The sequence below is a fragment of the Pituophis catenifer genome, unplaced genomic scaffold (genome assembly GCF_029215685.1).
Source record: "Pituophis catenifer annectens isolate HBS135680 unplaced genomic scaffold, rPitCat1.0.hap2 SCAF_1, whole genome shotgun sequence".
Taxonomy (NCBI): Eukaryota; Metazoa; Chordata; class Lepidosauria; order Squamata; family Colubridae; genus Pituophis; species Pituophis catenifer.
Genome location: NW_027256881.1, coordinates 114,049,477 through 114,070,855, shown reverse-complemented (window position 1 = coordinate 114,070,855; position 21,379 = coordinate 114,049,477). Strand labels below are relative to the sequence as shown.

Here is a 21,379-nt window from a genome sequence, read left to right as displayed (position 1 = left end):
GAACATGATTTTTTTAAAAAAACTAAATCTAAGGGGAAAAAATACTAGATGAGGAAAATGGCCTACTTAGAAGAAAGAATAGTGTCAATACAGTTTTTATAAGCATCTAGAATGAACTTTTGTCTTTTTTACACCCAAAGAAAAGGATTTCTGCAAAAAGATGAGTGCCAAAGCCATTATTTGTGAAGATACCTGTGGAAAAACATCACTTGAGAAGAGCATTCAAGAGCTTCTTCAGTTCTAATCTTAAGGTTGACTCTTTAATTGCAAATGCAAATGAAATTAAATTCATTTTATACCCATTATGATCCTGTGTAAGTACAATGAACATACTGAGAATTTCTGACACTGGCACAGAAGGTAAGAACTGCTGTTTTGAGATTGCCTGTTGGAACTTGCTCTTCGCTCTTTATTGCAGCTCTGTTGACAGAGTTATTTTTATGGTTCAATCACACATCATTAGACAGAATTACATGATTATGGATAAAGATTATTTCTTCCAAGGACCATTAGTGGTCAAGAAGGGACCACTTGGTCACAGGTTACTATGGAAGAATCTGAAATAATGGAAAGAAATCATCCCACTCTTCTCCCAACTTCAGACATAATTTACATCATTTTCTAGACTTTGCAGAAAGGCTTTTGAACAACAAATCAGGGCTTTGAAGACCCAGTATTCAATGTTATATGTATACATCTAAAGGCAGTGCTTCTCAATATCAGCAACTTTTAAGATGTGCGAACTTCAACTCCCAGAATTCCCTGTGCTGGCTTGGTAATTGTGGGAACTGAAGCCCAAACATCTAAAAGATATTGAGATTGAGAAACACTTAAGTAAATTGTCTGATTTCCTTTCAAGCTTTAACACTTTGCTTGCATTTTAGCTTTTCTGAAAGATATTTTTTCAAGTTAACATGTATATTTATCAGATCCCATTCTGTACACCCTTCTTGCAAGACCTCATCTGAAAATTAGCTTCAGAAGAAATAAGTAGTAATAGTAGTAGTAGTAGTAGAAGTACTAGTAGTAAATAGTATCATCATCAACACCATCATTCTTATAACAATGTAAGCGCTTGCATTCCCGTAAGGCATGGAGTTAAGAGCACTGTCCAGAAAAAACAAAGACTATAAATCCACAAAAATACAGACATCAAATACCCGTTTCTATAACAGCACTATTTTTCTTCCTTTTATATACAAAAGCATTTTTAAATAATCTGAAATTCAGGTTGATCACTTTTAGTCCCATTAATTTCACAGGTATACATGAGTATGAGAAATCAATTGCTGCCAACTGGAAAAGTAATTCAAAACATGGTACTTATTATTGACAACTAATTATATGAAATATATGACCTGCGTACTTTAAGTTTACCCATATGCAATATCTTTCAACTCCAAATAGTGAGTAAAAAGCATCTGGTAAATGAGCACAATATAGTACAGCAATTTGATAAAGAAATTGCACATTTCAAAACAGATACTATACTGAAAAGCGGTAACACATCTTACTATCCTCATTCTTATTTTAGAATCGGCAGATCCATGCAAACAACAAATAGCCTCACATTTATGAACAGTAGAATTTTTTTTTTTTTAAATGAGGGCATCAATGCTTATTCCACATAGGAGCTGCAATTGGCCCCTGTGGAGACCTTTCAACAACCACAAACTCATCAGGGTTGCCAACTGCTTGGTAGTGGATTAACAAATCCTGAATAGCACGTTCTTCAATCTGAAATGAGAAGGGAGGAAAGGAAGGGAGAAACTCTTAGGAATCTGGCAAAAACTGGAATAAGAGCAAAAGCTCACAATAGAGGGCAATGAGTCGATCTTTCACATATACTGAAATGTTTAATGGGATAAATCTTTCAATTACTTTCAATTACGGATTCTGCATTTCACAGTTAGAGAGCAATCCATAAGGTTTTAACAAAACACAAGAAGGGAAGCAGCCATCAATTATATCTAGCTATGCTACTGAAACCATGACAATTTAGTGTAATCTAGATATGAAATGCTAAAACTGAAGTTTAAATAAATGTATTGCAGCTTAAAACCCTACGAATATGGTATTGAATGGCATATTTAGAAACATCACTAAAATTCCTTGGAATCCCAAACGAAGGAAGAGATGAAAAGAAGGCGAGAAACAGACATTCATACACTGCATAATTCTGACTTTTATTACTCTTTACCTGGATCAAAGCTAAAGGTTTTTCTCTACTTCGTATAAGAGCAGCTTCTTGCTGAAGTTCTTCTTCTACAATTTCTGCAAATGTGATAGGCAATGCTGCAGCCGGGTTTCGTAAGGGTGATGCTAACCAAGGACTGTAAGATAAGTTACAAATACAAAGCATCACATTTTTACAATATGTGCTTTTGTACATATATATTTGCACTATAAATTTAACTTACTTCTGATTCTCTGATGGCATTGGTTCACAAGAATGTTCACTTTCTGCCCCAAGAGCAATGGTATTTGTGTACCTGCTGACAAAAAATGAGTGCAAGAATTTTTAGAGAGTCATGATGACGCAGTGATTAGAATGCAGTATTGCAGGTTAATGCAACCGACTAAGAGCAATTCAATCCTGATCAGCTCAAGGTTGTCTTAGCCTTCCATCCTTCCAGGTCAGTAAAATGAGGACGCAGATTGTTGGGGGAAATATGCTGATTCTATAAACCTCTTAGAGGGGGCTATAAAAGCACTATGAAGAAGTATACAAGCCTATTGCTATTGCTAATAACAAATGTTCTTTGAGGTATAAAAATTCAGAACACAGAGCCCAAATAACTTGTATAAATGCAGCACTCTGTCTTCTACAAAGTAAATGGTTATGACCACATAGTCTTTATTCAGTAGGGACTAAAATGTTTCAATCAACACTTCTGTGAAGACATAAACAGCCATTGCAGTGTTGGGATTCACTAGTACAGAGTATGAGTCAGAGGAACAGTATTTTAAGAAGAAACAATGGTTAAGTAAAATAGAATACTATTTCAGCTCAGGATGGTTGTTTTGACAGGACTGGGATTGGCAAAAAAATATTTTGTTATGGTAGAGTGACATATATCCAGACTTAAAAAACAGACTGCACATCAGGAGGAAAAAAATAACAGACATTCCATTCATTTGTTTTTAAGTAAAATGTTTTGCAGTACTAAAAGGATGATCTGTCGATCATATTGCCTTACCCAAGGACAATGGATGAAGATTATAATGCAGCCTCCTAATCTTCCTTTGATATGATGCCATCACCAACCCTTCAGGTTTGAGAACACTGAAGCCATGAAAAATCATTCTGAAATTTGATTATTTTGTCACTGAATTTTGGCAGCATGATCTCATGATGCTAGATATTCGCTGACTGGCCACCACATCTTTACAGAATATACACCAAAATAAAATAATACTTCTTTACTGACTTTTTTATCCTTGCATATGTATCTTCAGTGTTTCTCAGAAAAGTATTTTATCAGAGATGGAAACACAATCTGAAGTTCTCTTACCTCAAACATTTTTGCGCTGGTACATTCTCCATCGCTTTAGCAGAATTGGCACCAACTACTTTTTTCTCTTGTAACAGGAGATCTCGGAATGATTTTGGCAAAGCAGAATGCAATGAAGAAGCCCTAAAGTAAAATAAACCAAATCTTACTACACTACATTTACTGACAATCCTAGTGCAATTCTTTCACCAACTAACCTATCTTTTCTATTAGTGAAATGAACCACTGAGAAACATGAATCTTCATGACTGCTGTCCTAGAACATTACTTTTCCGTATCTTCTACTTCTGTGTTCAATCAGTGCAATGCATTGAGGGATCTGCTAGAAATTCTGAAATCATTCAATCAAAGGTAAGGCCTTGGGGGGGGGGCTGTTACATAATTGATTAAAATCAAAAAATAATTTCATTCATTGAAGGATGTTCCCAGTAAGCTGTATGGATGATTGTCTCCTCAGGGCACCGCTATAAGACATTGTATGCCAAAATAAATAGACACAGAGACAGGGTTTTTTTTTTTTTTCCCTTCGTGCCATCACTCTTCTGAACACCTAAGTATCATAGTACTGCTTTATGTCTAAGGCAGGGGTGAAATCCAGTAAGTTCTGACAGGTTCTGGAGAACCGGTAGCGGAAATTTTGAGTAGTTCGGAGAACTGGCAAATACCACCTCTGGCTGGCCTCAGAGTGGGGTGGGAATGGAGATTTTGCAATATCCTTCTCCTGGAGTGGGATGGGAATGGGGATTTTGCAGTATCCTTCCCCTACCACACCCACCAAGCCATGCCCACCAAGCCACCCCACGCCCAAAGAACTGGTAGTAAAAAAAAATGATTTCACCACTGGTCTAAGGATATATTTTTACCCATGTAGTATGGCTGTATTACTGTTATCCTTCTCATCTTTTCTACTACCTTCTGTTATTGGTAACTTATGATTATATACTTTGTTGTTTGTATGTAGACTGAGAGCTTATGCACCGCAGACAAATTCCTTGTGTGTCCAATCACACTTGGCCAATAAAATATTCTATTCTAACCCTAACCCTAGCTCTAACTATTGCACTGGTTTTTTTTCCCTGTTAGATACAAAATGCTCTCCCTTTCAACAAGCTATTTCTTCTTTTCAGTTGGAGTAATTGGGATGTTGTGGTCTGCAGCCCATTAAGTTTCAACATTCCAGATGAAGAAACATGCTTACAACGTTGATGTACCATGAGTATTGCAAGCCTCTTCATGGCATGACTTAGGCAAACAAGGAGGTTTTTCAGTTAAAGCCACCAAAGGTCTTAAGCATAATATGAGAAATAAACAATACTCAGAAATGAGAACCTGCTGAACCTGTTAACTGAAAAAAAAAAACCCTGACCATCTGGCACTTAGGAAAGTAACAGCATAATGTATCCTGCCAGAAGGAAGAAGTCACATCTTCCAGTAAATAAATTATGTTCTTTCACCAGAGATGCATATGCACACACACATATATATTTGGAAATTATACTTAAATCAATTTCCAAATGGAAAAATTAGTCTTTGTTCTTTTAGTCTTCCACGTTTCACTCTAACAGTAATCTCTACATATTTTACTTAATTAATCTTCAAAGAACAATACGTATCCCTGATTCCACAAAACTGTAAACTGGACATTATTTTTGGCAAGAAAAAAAATGCAAGTATGCTTTAAGGTAGCCTGAATCTCCATGTCAACCCAAAAAAAATTCCAAAAGGTACCACACCCTTCTGGCATATTTTCTTGCCAGAAGACCTGCTGGATTTCCAAGACACGTATCTTGTTTCACTGCAAAACAATGCTTCAAGAGAATGCCATATACTGCAAGCATAGAAATCTCAATTTGATGCCAAATGCCATGCTCCTTTTTAAAAATTAGAGTTATACCACATCACAAATCTCAACATGTTAAGTACATCTCTTCTTTTCTCACTATTAATTAAGTACTCAGGAATATTCAGTGAATACTTTATTTACTAATACTATTTACTGATACAAAAACATAAACAAGCTAAGCCTTAGATATTTATAAACTTTAAAGACAAAGATAAATACAGTTACTCAATGAGCCATGTATCATAATAAACTTTTTATTTTTGGTACTTCCTTTGGACATAGTCATGTTCTTGGTCCAACCATTCAATATTTCCACAAAACACCACCAGTAATGATTCTTCATGGTTTAAAGTAGGTTCATTTCCTACCTTGAGATGCCAGGGATGAATAAAAATTTGACAGTCAAATCAATACTCTAGTATTAAATTATTGTCCCTCCCATAGATGAGTCTGAAACAAACCTGAATTATCTCAATAGGCAGTAAACTAAAAAAAAAAAAAAATTAGAAGGTTCATACCACACAGTCACTGGCTTTGTAGTTTTGGGAGCTGTAGATAACACAACTGCATCGGGCACAGTCTCTGGGTTATTATCCTTAGCAGCCAGAGCCATCAATTTCTTTTGCTTCTGAGAAAGTTTATTTCCTTGGGAAGTGGCTCTACTAAAATTAGATACAGAAATGTAAAATTACTTTACTAAAGTTTATCAAACAGAATGTAACAAAAGACTATCAGTCACAAAACTAATGGATTATATCTTGTGAATTTACAAAATTATTTGCCACTGTAAACCAACCCATAATTAAAATAATAGCAGTTTTAAAAAGAAATATTCCTAATCTGTGAATATGTATTCATGTCAATGAATACATAAATAACCCATGTTTGCAGGACAACATGAGTTCTGCACTACTAATACTAATTTTTAATCCAAAACTGAAACTTCAGAAGCATTGATTCTAACAAAGTTGTTTTTTCAAAAAAGATACACAACAAATTAGGACTTTAATACAGTGAAATTGATTGTATTGCACTCTTTTTACTAACCATAAATTTATTTTTGGCATGCTTTCACATTTCTGTAGATTTTCTTCACTTTCCATAATAGTTCTTAAATCAACAGCAGGAGGACTGGCAGGACTGAATAAAAAACAACAACAAATTGTTTTAAAATATCCATTTTTACTTACATTCCAGTTGCCACACACCATTGTAGCCTTCTATATGTAACCGGATGTATAATTTATGTCTACCTCCTCAATTATGGCAAACCTCAAATAGAATGTTTTCGAATGAATGTTTTATTTATACATATTTTTCAGGAAATATATACACCAAGGATACTTTTAGGTCCACTGACAACACTGAGTAAAATATTTAAGACAGAATTTTAAGTAAGCTGCCTGCTTATTTTTCTTTTAAAGTCTATCATGAATTAATATTACAGATGGAAAATTGAAACTGCAACCAAACATAATTAGGCTTGCAAGAGCACTCACTGAAAGGCAGAAATTAGCATCCTAAGCAGAAATAAATCAATGTTTTGAGCAGAATGACCACAAACTAACCAGAAAGTCAGATGATTTGATTCTTCCAAAATCATTTTTATGAAGGCCCTGCATTTCAATGACGAGGGAAGCTCACATTCCACAGACAAAGGAACAATCTTGCAAGAGGACAGAATTTGACAAAGGCAGAAACACAGAGAAAACGTATACCTAAAAGAGCCGGCAACCCAGTTGGAAGGACTCATAGAGGTGCTTTTGTTATTAGGGATACTCTGTGGAAGAGAATGTTTTTGCACTGATGATCCATGACAGATTTTTAACTCTTTGTTGGCAGGAGAAACAAACGTATTTGAAATACCCATTTTCTCTTTCACCTGTAGTCAAAACATACTGCCATTACATTGTTGTAGAAAAAGAGCCTTATGAACTTTTCAGATAATCTATTCAATCTATTTTGGCTGAAGTCTATAAAGGCAACTATTCTCTCTCTTTATCTCATTCTAAAAGCTAGTTCTAGTGTCATATTGCTTTTAACATTCTTCATCTTGGGAAATCACCTGGACAAACCCTACTGACTTTTGTGCCACTTTCTCAATTGATTTTATATTTATCTATTTAAATAATTTATATGGCTACCTGTGTCACAATAGTGATTGTGGGGAGCGATGAGAATAAAAGCATGACGCGCAGCAATTTAATGATTTCATTCTTCAAGAAGTTTGGAAAGGAGGGCTGTTTTGGCATTAATACTGCATCCAGTTTTGGTCACCACATTATAAAACAGATGTTGAGACTCTGGAAAAAGTCACTTCATAACAGTGAGAACAATTAACCAGTGGAACAGCTTGCCTTCAGAAGTTGTGGGTGCTTCATCACTGGAAGTTTTTAAGAAGAGACCGGATAGTCACTTGTCTGAAATGGTACAGGGTGTCCTGCTTGAGCAGAGGTTGGACTAGAAGACCTCAAAGGTTCCTTCCAGCTCTATTCTGATTGATTGAGCTTTTTGTAAAGGAGTTTTGGCATGCAACATTTAAGGAGTTTTTGCAAAGGGGAATTTTGCTGTGCTGCCACTCAGACACCATTTTTTTTCGGCAACTGAACCCAACCCTGCCCATCCCAGCAGCCAGGCCAAATACACCTTGTCAGTAATGGGAGCCATAAAATGGCAAAGGTAAGTTGGGGCACTGGAGTGCAGGGCAGAAGGGGTCTCAAAAGGGCATGGTGGCAAAAGTGACCAAGAGTGGGATTGAGTTGGGGCAGCTGCAGCTTCCCAGGATGTGGCAAGCAGTCCAAGAGCCACATGGTTCTTGGTCTGTTTGCTGCCCATCAAGGCAAGGTCCAGAGTGGCCCAAAGGCAGAGACTGGGCGGGGAGGGGGGGGAGAGATAGATAGTTGGGAGGGAATTGGAATGTGTCTGTTTAAGTGTGGGTGAGTTGCCAAGTGTCCCTACATTTCGATCACATAACCACAGGTGATCTTTGGGCACATGTTGTATGTTCATTTTTCAGCACCTTCACAATTTCAACGGCTGCTGAATGAATGGTCATAAATCAAGGACTACCTGTAAATTATTCTGCTCTAAACAAAACACTAATTTTATGCGGTATAATATTTTGCAGATTACAAAGCCACAATCTAGAGTAGAGGGTTAACATCTGCAGAATTCAGGAAACAGCCCCAGATAAATGAAATACACATAAACCACCAAAGTCCAATCGACAGACATAGCACTTTAGATAAGAACGCTTGTCCCCTTAAGTCATTTAACCACTGGGTATGGTTTATCCTGTCTCTAAAAAACTTATTAGATTTTATGCTGCACTTAATACATCAGTATTAAAGACAAACGATTAGCAAACACAAACCTCAATTTTATCTGTAGGGAGACCTGCTGTAAAATCAGGCGACTGCAAATCTCTAGGACTGTTCACTCCCACAGAACTGCCTTCAGAATCAGATGTCAGCATTTCAGGGAGGGATTCAATAGAATTAGCTTTATCCAGTTTCAGTATTCCTGCATGAACTGCATGAACTGGAGGGGGGGGAGAAAATACACAATCATTTTAGGACAGATCAGAAATACCCAGGGAAGCAAAACTTCTGTAATCTGGAGAATGGATCGTTATGCTGTACAACAATGTTCCTGAATCTCACCAATTTTTAAGATGTGTGGATTCAATTCCCAGAATTCCCTTTTCATCTTGGGATTGAAAGCCACAGATCAAGTTGCTGAGATCCAGAAAGACTCCTCTAGTAGTTAAGACTACCTGCTTGAGTTCACAGAGAAAGGGATTGCCCCAAGTCCTCTGTTTCAAGCATGCAGCAGCAGCCTTTCAGTATTCGTACTTTTATGCACAATTCTCAAGACTCCCATTGCTTCACACTGTCATTTCTGGGGCAGCTGTTTTTCTCCTTTGGTGTGGAGTTGGAATAGAAGAGTGTATGACCTCTTAAATACAAATTACACTATTTCAGTCATTTTGAGGAAACATTTTGAAACAGCATTGCTTCATGAATGGAACGGCTTCAGAGTAGTTGAAACACTTGTTTCCAATTTTCAGTTAAAGTTTGCATGCCTCAGTGAAGTGTAATATAATAAGCTGCTTGCATTGAAAAAAAATCAGATTTGTGTATTTTCTTCTTAACAAGATAAATTTATCATTTGGAAAATCTAACAACGATCTTCCTTTTAATTTTCCTTTAGTAATAAGAGGCTAGGAGGTGTTGGTTAGAAGGGCTACAACCCATTTAATATTCAATTAAGAAATGTAGCCAAAAAACAACAGCAAATAGCTCAGTATTGTTTTTACATAGTCAGTATTTTTATACATATCACATTTAATAGTATTAATTTCACACAATTCAAAAATATTACTTTGAAATGTTATTTTAAAGCTACAACCAAAATGACATGAAGAAAATAAGTAATCTGTTATGTGCAGGACACTAATATACTTTTTGTTACAGGTTTACAGATCTAAAATGCTGATCAGTTTAACTCAATGTAAGCGAATTCTTTGTGACTGAGGTGTTTGTGAGGTAGGTGTTCTCTCTGAAATACTATTACAGCTATTTTAATTAAATAATCGTATAATCAAGGAAGTGTTAATTTTATTTTTTTAAAAAAAAATTTCTTACAATATAAAAGTAGATTTTACTGGGAAAATAGTGGCCTTTTTAGGACTTTACTGTTGTCAACAAGGGATATTTATGCTTATGCTTGATGTAACCATTAAGGTCAATGAGGCTGGAAGTAGCCACCCGTGGTCACTTTGGATAGTGAAATGAGCAGCATATAAATTTAATAACTAAATAAAATATTACTTCAAAATGGTTCCCAGATTAAACCTGAATGAAGTTGAACCCCGAAGACTGAAAAACTTCTGGAGTTTCAAATCTATATTCACCATTTCTTGGGCTGTATGTTTAATCAACATGCTTATATCTTAATAAGCCTTGTCTTAATATGCAAATATTATAACTAGAATATGCATTCAGATTGGAAATAAACCAATCCAAACACTAAGAGAAACAACGTGTACATGCACCTGTAACATGGTTATTAAATCATATCACACAGTTCTTGTGTGTTTGGATATTTATGTTGTAATTTTTCAGATAACTATATCATTCTGATTCTCTCTTTTTACTGGATTATCTGCAAACTGCAGCCACCTCCCAGTATTGTTATCAACTTCATAGAAAAGAAACTTCAATCTTTAAATTTCACAAGGCATTGTAGCATTTTTCATTTTACAATCTCCTTTTATGTGATCTCTCCATGGACTAATAGCAGTAAACATATGCATAACATTATAGAAAAAAAAGGCACTGTGGTTGTTGGATATGTATTAATTTGCGTCAGCAAACACACACACACACACACAAACTTTTTAAATTTTACTTCCTTGAATGAAAGTAAGGGGAAGATACTGCATATATAAAAAAAAGTTGACAGGAATCTTGCTTCAAGTAATTAAAACAATATGGCATCTTTTTCTGGTGCGCTAAAAAATTGTCTCCAATTCTCTGCAATTACCAACAAAGTAAAGTGGCTGTGCATGCACACAGATGCAGAGCCAGCTTTCAAAGCCGCTACACAAGATGTGAAAAGGACATAGCTCCTATAATGATTCAAAGAGAGCTGCTTCATTCATGCTATTGTGCATTATGAAACATCTCTTACAAACCCTTTTTACAAACCTAGCATACAATACTCTTCATTTATGAAGTAACTGAACCTTGGGCTACATCAAATCTCTAAATTAATTCTGGCACTATAAAAAAAAATCAGCCATTATAAGCTATGTGTTAGTGGATACATTATATTCATGCCATTATGCAGAACGTTACCTAAAATCACTCTTAAAAAAATAGATTAGCCCTGCTTTTTGCCACTAACCTGTAGTCGGTGGATTCTGGATAATATCTGACAGATTATACCCTCCTGAACTGTCGGAACGTCTTCGAGGTTTCTTTTTAGCCTTTGCTTTAGCTTTCTTGAGGAGTGCTTCTCTAATTTAAAAAAAAATCCAAAACCAATATTGATTTCCATCTCACTAATTCCTTCAAAGTAATTAAAGTGATCATTTGTACCCTGTAATCGCTAGGCAACAGGCAGACTCCTAATTCTTTTTCAGACAATATGTTGAAAATCAGTGACATGGTTTCCCATTATATTGAGAAAGGAAACGCATAACAATTGTAGGAATTCCCCTTAACACAGAAAAAGCTCAGTGGAAAATACACCTCTATAGGGAAGAACTCCACTAATTTTCTGTCACTGCCCCATCAACTGTGGTAGACAGCCCCAGCCATCAAAGGTTGCAATCCTTGATCTAGAAAGATCTAAAACATTATTATTCAGTATTATTCAAACTTGGCAACTTTATGATGGGTGTACTGCAACTCCCAGAATTTCCAAGCCAGATGCATCACACGTCTTAAAGTTGCCATGTTCAAAAAACACTGATTTAAAATGTCCTTCCCTCTTACTACAGCCTTTCAGATTAAAATTTCTCCAAATTCAAGATCAATGGTTTTCTAGCCCAATTTAGAAAAGCTTGACATGTTTAATTTATTCCATTCCAAGGTTCTTTCAGTATTTTGCCATTTACCTTGTACTATAACAGTGAAGTGGGCTTACTACTCATTATACAGGCTGACTAGGCTCAAACCTGAACACTGAAGTTGGCTAAATTTTTCTCCTCTTCTTTAGTTTCAATCAAGTCCATGGAAATTACAGCGGGCATTTATAGTACTCAAGAAGCATCAAAGGAAATCTTCTAAGAAAAGAGTACACAGCTCTCAACTGTTCGAGGGCTGGACCAGGCTTTCTGCAGCATAGTAAGCATCCTTCAAAGTTTTTAAGAGTGAAATTGGTGCTTTAAGGCATTACAAAGCTTTAAATACTCATTTTGCCTCCTTTGGCCCTTCCCCCAACAATAAAATGGGCCATTTTTCGAGCCTATTCACTCTGGGGGGCTCTGAAGTCTGGCAGTTCCACTTTATTAAGAAAGATATTCAATTCCATTCCAAATGTATGACTATTTCTTAAATATTGGAGCTCTATGGTGCGGCAATGCTTCAGAGTCCTCTGGACTATCTTCTCTGGAGTGAAGCAGGACTCAAAATTCTGCAATCTAAATGCCAAAGTGTGCTACTTTGCTCAGACATTGCATTTCAGCATAAATGGTTTTATACATTTGCAAAAGACTGCAAGCCAATGTAGCAGCAGCCCCAAGATAGCTCGGAGACTCTACTATAACACTCAGATCAGACGTAGAGGTGCACTTAATGGCTACTTCGCTGTAGACTCAATTGGAAGAATGAAGAGCTTCATTCAAGCCTATTACTTCTATCAGAAGAAAAAGAATTCTCACTGCAAAGCTTGCTCTGTACTCCGCTCCTCTTTTAGGAAGACAAAGGTTTCTCCTTCCTCAGGCTCCAGAGAACTAATATCAGGACCATCTTGGTATGGAGTAATAAATCTGCGCTCCATAGCAGGAATCTGCAACATTACAAAATCTTTTTAATTTAACAATGGGGGGGGGGTGCGGAGGAAAGCACCAAATTTGTGCTTTTAAAAAGCTGTTAGGCTGCTGAAATTCTGGAAAAAATGTATGGTTTAAAGAGTGCTACAATGTTCTAACAGTGTTATATAATGCATGAATGAATCTCGGGGAGCAATATATAATATATATATATATAAACCACACACATAGCCTTCTTTATCAAAAAAGTAGAAAATGTTCATGCATTTTTACTTATATTATACAAAATACAACACTGTTCTTTGGTGCCATAGGAATTTAATGCAATGTAAAAAGAAAACCAGCTGAACTAAATTATTCTCTAAATCAACCTTTTCTGCAAAGAAAAAAGCAGCACCAGGGATGGGCAAACTCTTCAGGATGCACCCACTCCTATGCATCCATAAACAACATCAAGGATGGTAAAAATTAAAAATGAATTTACCAAAATCTCACAATATTTGGGCTCTTGATAGGAACACCAAATTTACAAGCATGAATGTTGAAATGTCATGGCATTTCTAGACCTAAACCCTGAAAGTTATTATAGAGAAATAATGAAATGTTGAATTGGGGTGTTCCAAAAATTTCACAGAAATTGCAAGCATCTTGGTTCCTATGTGTTCCATGCTACCATCAGTTGTGCTGCTCAACTGGTTATACTATTTTTAGAGCTGCATTGCTAATACTAAAACCATGTTATTTTACAAAAATGAGAAACTGGTCACTCTGCCAAGATTCACCAGTGCATTTCATTTTATTTGGAACATCCCACAATATCTTTCCATAATTTTAATGAAGCACGAGATTGCTATCAATACCACTTATAATCCAAAATAAATTGGGAAGAGAATTTCAATTAAAAAAATGATTTCAAAAGAAACAATATCACTTTAATGGTCTACATTCATCCAAACAGATATCTAGAAAAAATTGTCATTACATTTCATCTTTCAAGTTATTTTAAACTCTAGTCTGTTTTAGCTAATGAGTGTGGAACTTACCATTTTTCTGTAAGAGGTAGAAAGATTTTTCAAAACTTCATCACTTAGAACATCCAGAACTCTATGACAAATACAAATGAAAATGTGGTTCAGTAATGGCATTATACCCTGCTGTGCTCCAGTAGTAATCAACAAAAGCTTCACATGTTGACTTCTGAATATTTTTTTAATTTGGTTTCTTAAAGCATAGAGCCGTGACGGCGAACCGATGGCACACGTGCCAGAGATGGCACGTAGAGCCCTCTTTGCAGGCATGCGCGCCGTTACCCCAGGTCAGATCTCGGTGGCGTTTCTTTCGTGAGCTTGTTTCCCAGCCAATGGCAAAACAGAAGCTCATGAAAGCAAAAGATCTTACCTCTTTCTGCGCTGCCGGTGTTGGGATGCTCCACCTCCTGCCAGCCAGCTGGTCTTCGAGTCTCTGCTGCGCATGTGCGCATGTCCTTGCATGCACGCATCCATGTCCATGCATGCACGTTTGCACACATGCACCTTACAGTTTTGGCCATGCGCACGTGCGCAGTTTGGGCACTCAGTGCCTAAAAGGTTCGCCATCACTGGCATAGAGTATACTGATAACTGACTTAAGTTCTAAAGTGACCAGGATTGAGAAAAAGAGGTGTTTTGAACTTGGAACAAAACAGAACCTTGAAATGAATGCATTTCATTGGAGCAAAATTTGAAACATGTCAAGTGTTTTATTTCAACCTCAAAATACAATTCTTGGAATGTGTATGTTCTGATATGAGATCAGAACACTCAAATCGACTGTTTTGACTTCAAAACATTTCATACATGAAAACAGAATTAGTTAAATGGCAGCATTTAAAGAAAACAAAATATTGCAATATGCGGGTTCAACTTGCGGGTGATTTCATTAAATATATGGGTTATGCTGTTAGTTAATATAATTCTGTTATTCCTATTTTTAGTACTTTTGTCCTGTTTTGATTAAAAAGCAAAAGAAAATCTTGCCTCTAGAGAGTTTGATTTTGATGTCTAGGTTTCATATTTCATATTTATACAGCTTTCCAAATAGGAGCGGGGGGGGGGGGCTAAAGGATGTGTAATCATTCAGTAAAACGTATAGATATCAAAGTCCTGCTCTTACCGTGTTTCAAGTATGGCTGCCATGTTTAATACAATGAACTGCAAGCAGGACTGTTTTAGCTGTTCAGCATTATATGTGGCTGAAAATTCCAGGAGCTCAGCAGCATTCTTTAAAGTCACTGAAATTTATAAATACTGGTTATTTATTTGGAGAACATGACAGAGACAAATAAGGTGATCACTTTTCACCTACTGCCAATCGTAGAGGACCCATACACCAAGAAAGGTTTATAACCATATTCCAGCATATTCACAAGGTTCTACGGAATTTTCTAAAATGCATATTCATATCACACTGACAGCAGGAATTCATGTAGCATAGATTGAAAACTTTGGGTAGCTGCACTTATTTTTTAAGAACGGGATTTGTTCTTCCATGTTTAATAAATAATATGATCATGTGCTCACTGTGATACAAGCTTCTACATTATTTTAATAGAAAATGAAAATACAACAACAATCTGAAACAAAAACTCACATTTTTCTGTAATGGCTACTTCACAAATTTCTTTTAATCGTAACATAAGGAGCTGGTCTGCCACCACTAGAACATTGCAGATGAATTCCACATTTTGAGATTCTGGAAATCAGTGAAAAATCATAACTTGAACAAATTTTCAACTCACTCTACTTACTGTCCATGGGCTAGCTGAACCAACATCACATGCTACCACTTGTAACTCCCTTTACACCAAATGGTTTCAAATGATTGGATAGAAATATCAAATTTTCCTCTAAAAGTTTCATTTTCCATAATGAATTATCTTCTTTTACCCTTTTCCTCATTTCACCTTTCTGCAAGCATATTTTTAAAAATGAATTACTATTTGCAACAGCTGCTATGGGGAATCTAGGGTGCTAATTTTAAAGGAGGAGTTCCTTCCTCATGCAATCTTAGCCTTATTTGCAGTGGAGTTTCATACCATAGTTTGGGGCTGTCACTACTACTTTCTTTTTTACTCCCAATGTCTATTCCTTACTTATCCCCAATTTCCATTCCCGATGTCTATCTTATCCCTAATTATGTGCAAACACGAATTTTCTCAAAGGATACCACATTTCCTATTCATTCCTAACACTACTCATTTTTATTCTAATGATGTAAGAGATGTTCATGCCCTCACCATTTACTGCAATGGCTTCATCTGCGTAAATATAATCCAGGATGACCTGCAGGATTTCAGATGGGAACGGCAACTCTAGAGATGAACAACATGATGCCTATATGAAAAAGAGTTTACACAAACATTTTGAGTGCAAATCCACTTTATGATCCAGGATAATTTTGCTATAAGTATTTTCCAAAAAATATCTTCAGATTTCAAAAGACATAAACTGGCCACACAAAATAACAATTAAGAAATAAATATCTATGATTTTCAAATAATGAAGATCATTTGCCGAATCTGTTGGTAGCCCATACCGGAATACATTATATGAAAAATTAGGTTGTTTTCATTCTTGAAAATCAGGAGGGATTTTCCCAAAATTGTTATTCTCCAAGGCATGTTTTTTTCCATAATAATCGGATTAATGCTTCTTACATTTTAGCATAAGAAGAAGTACAACAGAAGCAATATTTTTTAACCATCTCCAGATTCTACACAAATTGTGCTTCTTAATATACCTCTTATCTGAAAGATGATGGAAGCCTATCCAACGAAGAGGCTTCACAGAATTATCTTTTCAATGACATCAGTTGCCAGAAAGAAAGCTAATGCACAGAATAGAGCTAAAAAGCACGGTTGGCAGGCTCTTCTGATAGCAACTACAGATAAACGCCCTTATGTTCTCACAGCATATTGTATGGGAATTAATGATACAGTACATAGCATCCATGCCTCATCAATTGTTCTGAAATCTCAGGCCAAATGCAAACAAGGGGGAAAATCTCATATAAACACAGTATCCTGAAGACATAACTGAATTATTTGAAAAATTTTGGCAATGCTCCATTTTGGAAAATAACTGTAAGGGAGTCTACTAAATGCTCCATAGCTATTAGTCATCCACTGGCAATTTCAGTGTACACTAATTTGAAAAAGGCTCGATCTGACTTCATGCTTTCAAGATTGAATAGAAGAACCATTGAACATTCACACCACAAAAAGAATTCCCAATGCAATTGGGAATGGGAGGGCTTGGATTACTGTTACATAACGCCAATATGTGCACATTATTAGTAATATAACAACCCATGCACGTTCAGGCACAGCCCTAGGAAATTAAGTGTCAAATCCAGCAATAAATCAGTTGCCTCTGTTATCACTGCCAATAAACCACGAAATCTCTATTTTATATTTTATTATATTGGATGTTGTTTTTAACTTCCCGAACTGTTTATGAATTGGGCGACTTTAGAAAGTTGAGTGATAAATTAAATAATAAACATGCAACAGTTAAGCCTATAGAAAAATCTATTCCATTGCAATCAAGAGAATAGCAACATACCCAAGCATTTCCATTCAGAAAAGAGATCACAGTAAAATGAATGGTTGTTGTTGCTACAGTGGTTTCTTTGTCACAAATACAATTTTTATAAAAGTTAACTCATCCTATTCTTTTAAAAGTATTCTCAACCAGAATATTCTTTTTAAATGCTCCTTTATCTATTAAAAATCTACTAAACTTTACTAAGGCTATTTTTGATAGGCAATGAGGACATTTAAATTTTCTTCCGTGTGAACAGTTTTATTATTAACTGGCATTTTAATATTTTATTTTTCCCTGAATATCCAAAGTTCCTCCCACTGAGCAAGGTCCTGCTTCCTATTGTTATATTTACATATATCATGTCATTAAAATTTATCAATATAGTGCACGTAATATTTAATAAGTATTAAAATGAAGTAACTATACATTCTTTAATCAATTATACAAAAAAGAAAATACTGCTTTATTCTTGAATGATTTTTATCTTCTTAAAAGGATATAATCCTCAATGCTGCATGGCATTACTTTAATTTACTTTGTAAGAAAATAATTTTCTCCACATAATCCCCAATAAATACTTTTGCACTTTAAAAAAAAAAGGCATTGGTAACGGTTCTGCACACTCACCTCAATCCAGGAGTTGCTCAGCATGCTGTGAAAGTAGTCTGCAAAGGAAAGAAATTTCATTCTGTCATATATTAAAAAGACCCAGAACTATTAATAAACTAAGCAAGACACCTTATATTATACCTACCAAGTTTGGCACAGAGCACACATTTGTGGCATGGGAATTCCTTTCCATCTTTAGACTTGATAGTCACATCACAAAGGTGTGAACTGGAAAAAAATGACATCATTATATAGAATACAATATATACAAATATTACACTAATTAACCAAAAACAGCAGTTTATTGCTTACAAAGCTTAACATGTAAACACACAATGTATTTATTTAATTTTAAGTTGTAATTTTACAAAAACAAATTTGTGATTGAAAACAACAATCAGTGCTAGATTTTGTCCTTGCTGACTGAAGACGCTTGTAGACATCAATTTGATTTCATCTTGCCCATCTAGAAATGTGCATTTGTAGAGCCATATTTTAGGTTGTTTGGATAATAAATTTGGAAAATTTGTTATAAATATTGAAATTATTTTCACAGAATTCTTATCAGTTACTATCCTGCTTTATTTTATACACCCAAAGCCATTTTCCCCACTACTTAAATGCTATTTATTTCTTCCCTGAGCTCTTACATGTCCTAACATTAGCATATCTTTGTTGTTGTTGTTGTTGAGTCAGCAAGATGTTGCAAGCCACAATACATTCCTCTGCTCCTATTATTGGAGTGGTATCATCAAATTGCTGATTGGTTTGCCTAGCATTCAAGTTGAGATTATTGTATCATTTTTGGGTTGTATTGCAGAACTGACTTTGACTTCTATGGAGATTGTCCATCCAGGTCATGGTTGACTCAAAGGAGCTTTTTTCAAGAGGCAAACCTCTTGAGAACTGAAGAAACTTCTTGGATGAGAAGCGAAATGTCTTCAAAGAAAAACCAGAAAGTCCAGTTGCTTCTTGAAAAAGCACCTTTGCAATGACTTTGGCTTTCTTTTGTTAACTGATGCTCCTTTATTTCATTATCTTCTTGCCTGCATTAGATGCAATGTTACTCTGATGTTGTTCCATTCCATTTCAATTTGCTGATTCCAGGAATGTCGATGTCCAGTATTGATATTTCTATCTGACAACATCATGTTTGCTTTGGTTCATCATTCTGCCATTCCATATACCAACGTTGCAATGCTAAACTTTCTTTTGCTTCTGGTCACATCAGCATTGGCTTCAGTCCAAAATAAATCACCAGCATTACTTACCTCTGCTCTTTCCCAAAAGCTCATTGGATAGCTTCTGACCCAAAGAGTACCTTCTAGTATAATACTGACATTGAATGGATTGCGATTGTGATTTCTTGACAAAATGGAGTAGACCGTCGTTTTCTTTTCCAGGGGATCTTGTTTATTCTTATTCCCCCTACTAAGTTCAGCCTATCATGGATGACTCTTCTTGGAGTATATACTCTGAATACCATAGCCATCAGAGCCATCACTGAGGTGTGAAATCCCTTCACCACAATTCAGGAAGAGTAGTTTCTGGATTACCCGTTGGTTTATTTGGCCTTGTAACCCCCACCTCTTTCAAATCCTATAAACTCACCATTTTTTCTGACTGAACTTTGGTTTGCTGCCATTTTTTCTGTTCACAACATTAACTCTTCCATTTTCTATCCTGATTCCATCTAGCCTGCGTGAAAATAAAAAAAAAAAAATCACATTTGTTATTACAAGAATTTATTTTGAAAATAATAATAAATAACCAACAGAAAATTCATCTGCCGAAGTTCAATACATGGTATTTTTCCAGTAGCAAGTGCACTTTTTTTCAGAATTAGAAAAATGTCTGCTTTCGCATGCATTTGTTTGTCTGTGCCAGCAAAGTAAAAAGATTATGAAGGCTTCCTACAAACAGGAAAGGAATCAGGGAAGCTAAACAGGATTATGGTAAGTCCATAACTAATTTGTATAATTATGTTACTATATTTTGAGTAGCAAAGTAAATGCAGTAGAATGTACACTGTCAACTTATACAAACAAGATGCTACTTCAGTTGTTAACTTTCTGCATATTTGTAAATGAGTTCAGCTGTATGGTTCAAACCGCAAGATGGATCCCTCCTCTTAAGAATACTTTTTGTTCATAAAACTTAGATACAACACTGTATAATTAAATACAGAAAGCCTCATGTTTTCAAATATATTTTTTCTGAATGTAGAACACATTACCAGACACATCAATATTTGGCCCAGATATTAACCTGAAGATTAAACTCTTATGTGTGTGGAGGGAGGGGGTAAATCACACATACAAAATCATAAAAAGGTATCACATACCTTGAACTTAAATTACTAAGACCAAATTTCTTTGCAGCAATTTGCAACATTTTAACAAGATTCATTTCTTCTCCAACATCTTTGCATTTTTTAGAAGTGGATTTTGATTTACTTCTCTGTTTTTCATTCATCATCTGCACTTGGTTGCGTCTATAAACCGCAAATGCAGACTTGTTATTAACGTCCCCATGAACAGCCATTTTATTCAAGTTTGTAATTAAGTTGTCTTCATTCTCTTCCACTCTTTCTTTGTACATCATTCTGGGCCTGTAGCCATGAATCAGCAGATCACATGAGTCTGTATAAATGTACTGGAGAAGGTACATAAACAGGTCTGGATGAAGTTTCTCCATCACAAACAGATCACAGCCAACTTCGTCTTTATCTTTACGATACAGGTCAGCAGAATCTAACCAGTTTGGGTCTGATACAAAGAGTTTCCGGAAAAAATCAGAGCGCATTGCCAACATGTATTTGTGCACAGGAAAAGTCCGAGTGCCAACCTGAAAAGTAACATCATGGATAGTGTCCATAACTTCAGCTTCTCTCAACAACTTTCCAAAATCTTCAGTAATGGTGGAGCTTGACACATTTGGAATTTCATACAAACTGGAAGAAAAAAGAACACAAGCATTAATTTTTCCAAGAAACCCAGCTTTTAATATATCCTGTAAAAATCTTCAGGTGTAATAGAAAGAGAAAGCAACAATTTTAAAAATACAAATTTTTAACCTGCTGATGAACATGAAACAAAAACACAATGAATACAATCTTGCCCTGGATATATACAGTAGGTGCCTTTTAGATATGCTCAAGTTTTGGAAGAGGGAACGTGGGAAGCTCTCAACTGCTGACTGTAAGTATCTTGAATAAAAAACATTCATTCTTATCTATGTTTTAACAATTTAAAAAACATTTTCCCATTCTGAAGATTTAATATGCTATTATTTCTTATTGTATTTCAACCCATATTTTGCTTCGTTT

The 21,379-nt window shown here is 35.6% G+C and overlaps 1 protein-coding gene across 7 annotated transcripts in view; it reads right to left on the bottom strand.

The window, feature by feature from the left end:
* Window positions 1-238: 238 nt before the first annotated feature.
* The window catches only part of IBTK (inhibitor of Bruton tyrosine kinase), a 51,817-nt gene continuing 30,676 nt past the window's right edge, over window positions 239-21,379 (bottom strand). For 2 of the 7 annotated variants that reach the window (XM_070932878.1, XM_070932883.1), the window contains 18 exons: window positions 20,396-21,004; window positions 19,663-19,749; window positions 18,197-18,279; window positions 18,070-18,107; window positions 16,134-16,230; window positions 15,488-15,589; window positions 15,011-15,128; window positions 13,903-13,963; window positions 12,749-12,876; window positions 11,269-11,381; window positions 8,732-8,898; window positions 7,077-7,240; window positions 6,406-6,498; window positions 5,877-6,020; window positions 3,516-3,638; window positions 2,421-2,495; window positions 2,201-2,333; window positions 239-1,737 (listed from right to left, as the gene is read on the bottom strand). In XM_070932878.1, the coding sequence (XP_070788979.1) occupies window positions 1,612-1,737; window positions 2,201-2,333; window positions 2,421-2,495; window positions 3,516-3,638; window positions 5,877-6,020; window positions 6,406-6,498; window positions 7,077-7,240; window positions 8,732-8,898; window positions 11,269-11,381; window positions 12,749-12,876; window positions 13,903-13,963; window positions 15,011-15,128; window positions 15,488-15,589; window positions 16,134-16,230; window positions 18,070-18,107; window positions 18,197-18,279; window positions 19,663-19,749; window positions 20,396-21,004 (2,461 nt within the window). In that variant the 3' untranslated portion in view covers window positions 239-1,611. The remainder of the gene's footprint in view (window positions 1,738-2,200; window positions 2,334-2,420; window positions 2,496-3,515; window positions 3,639-5,876; window positions 6,021-6,405; window positions 6,499-7,076; window positions 7,241-8,731; window positions 8,899-11,268; window positions 11,382-12,748; window positions 12,877-13,902; window positions 13,964-15,010; window positions 15,129-15,487; window positions 15,590-16,133; window positions 16,231-18,069; window positions 18,108-18,196; window positions 18,280-19,662; window positions 19,750-20,395; window positions 21,005-21,379) is intronic. The other 5 variants (XM_070932879.1, XM_070932882.1, XM_070932880.1 and 2 more) reach the window with 5 other exon arrangements.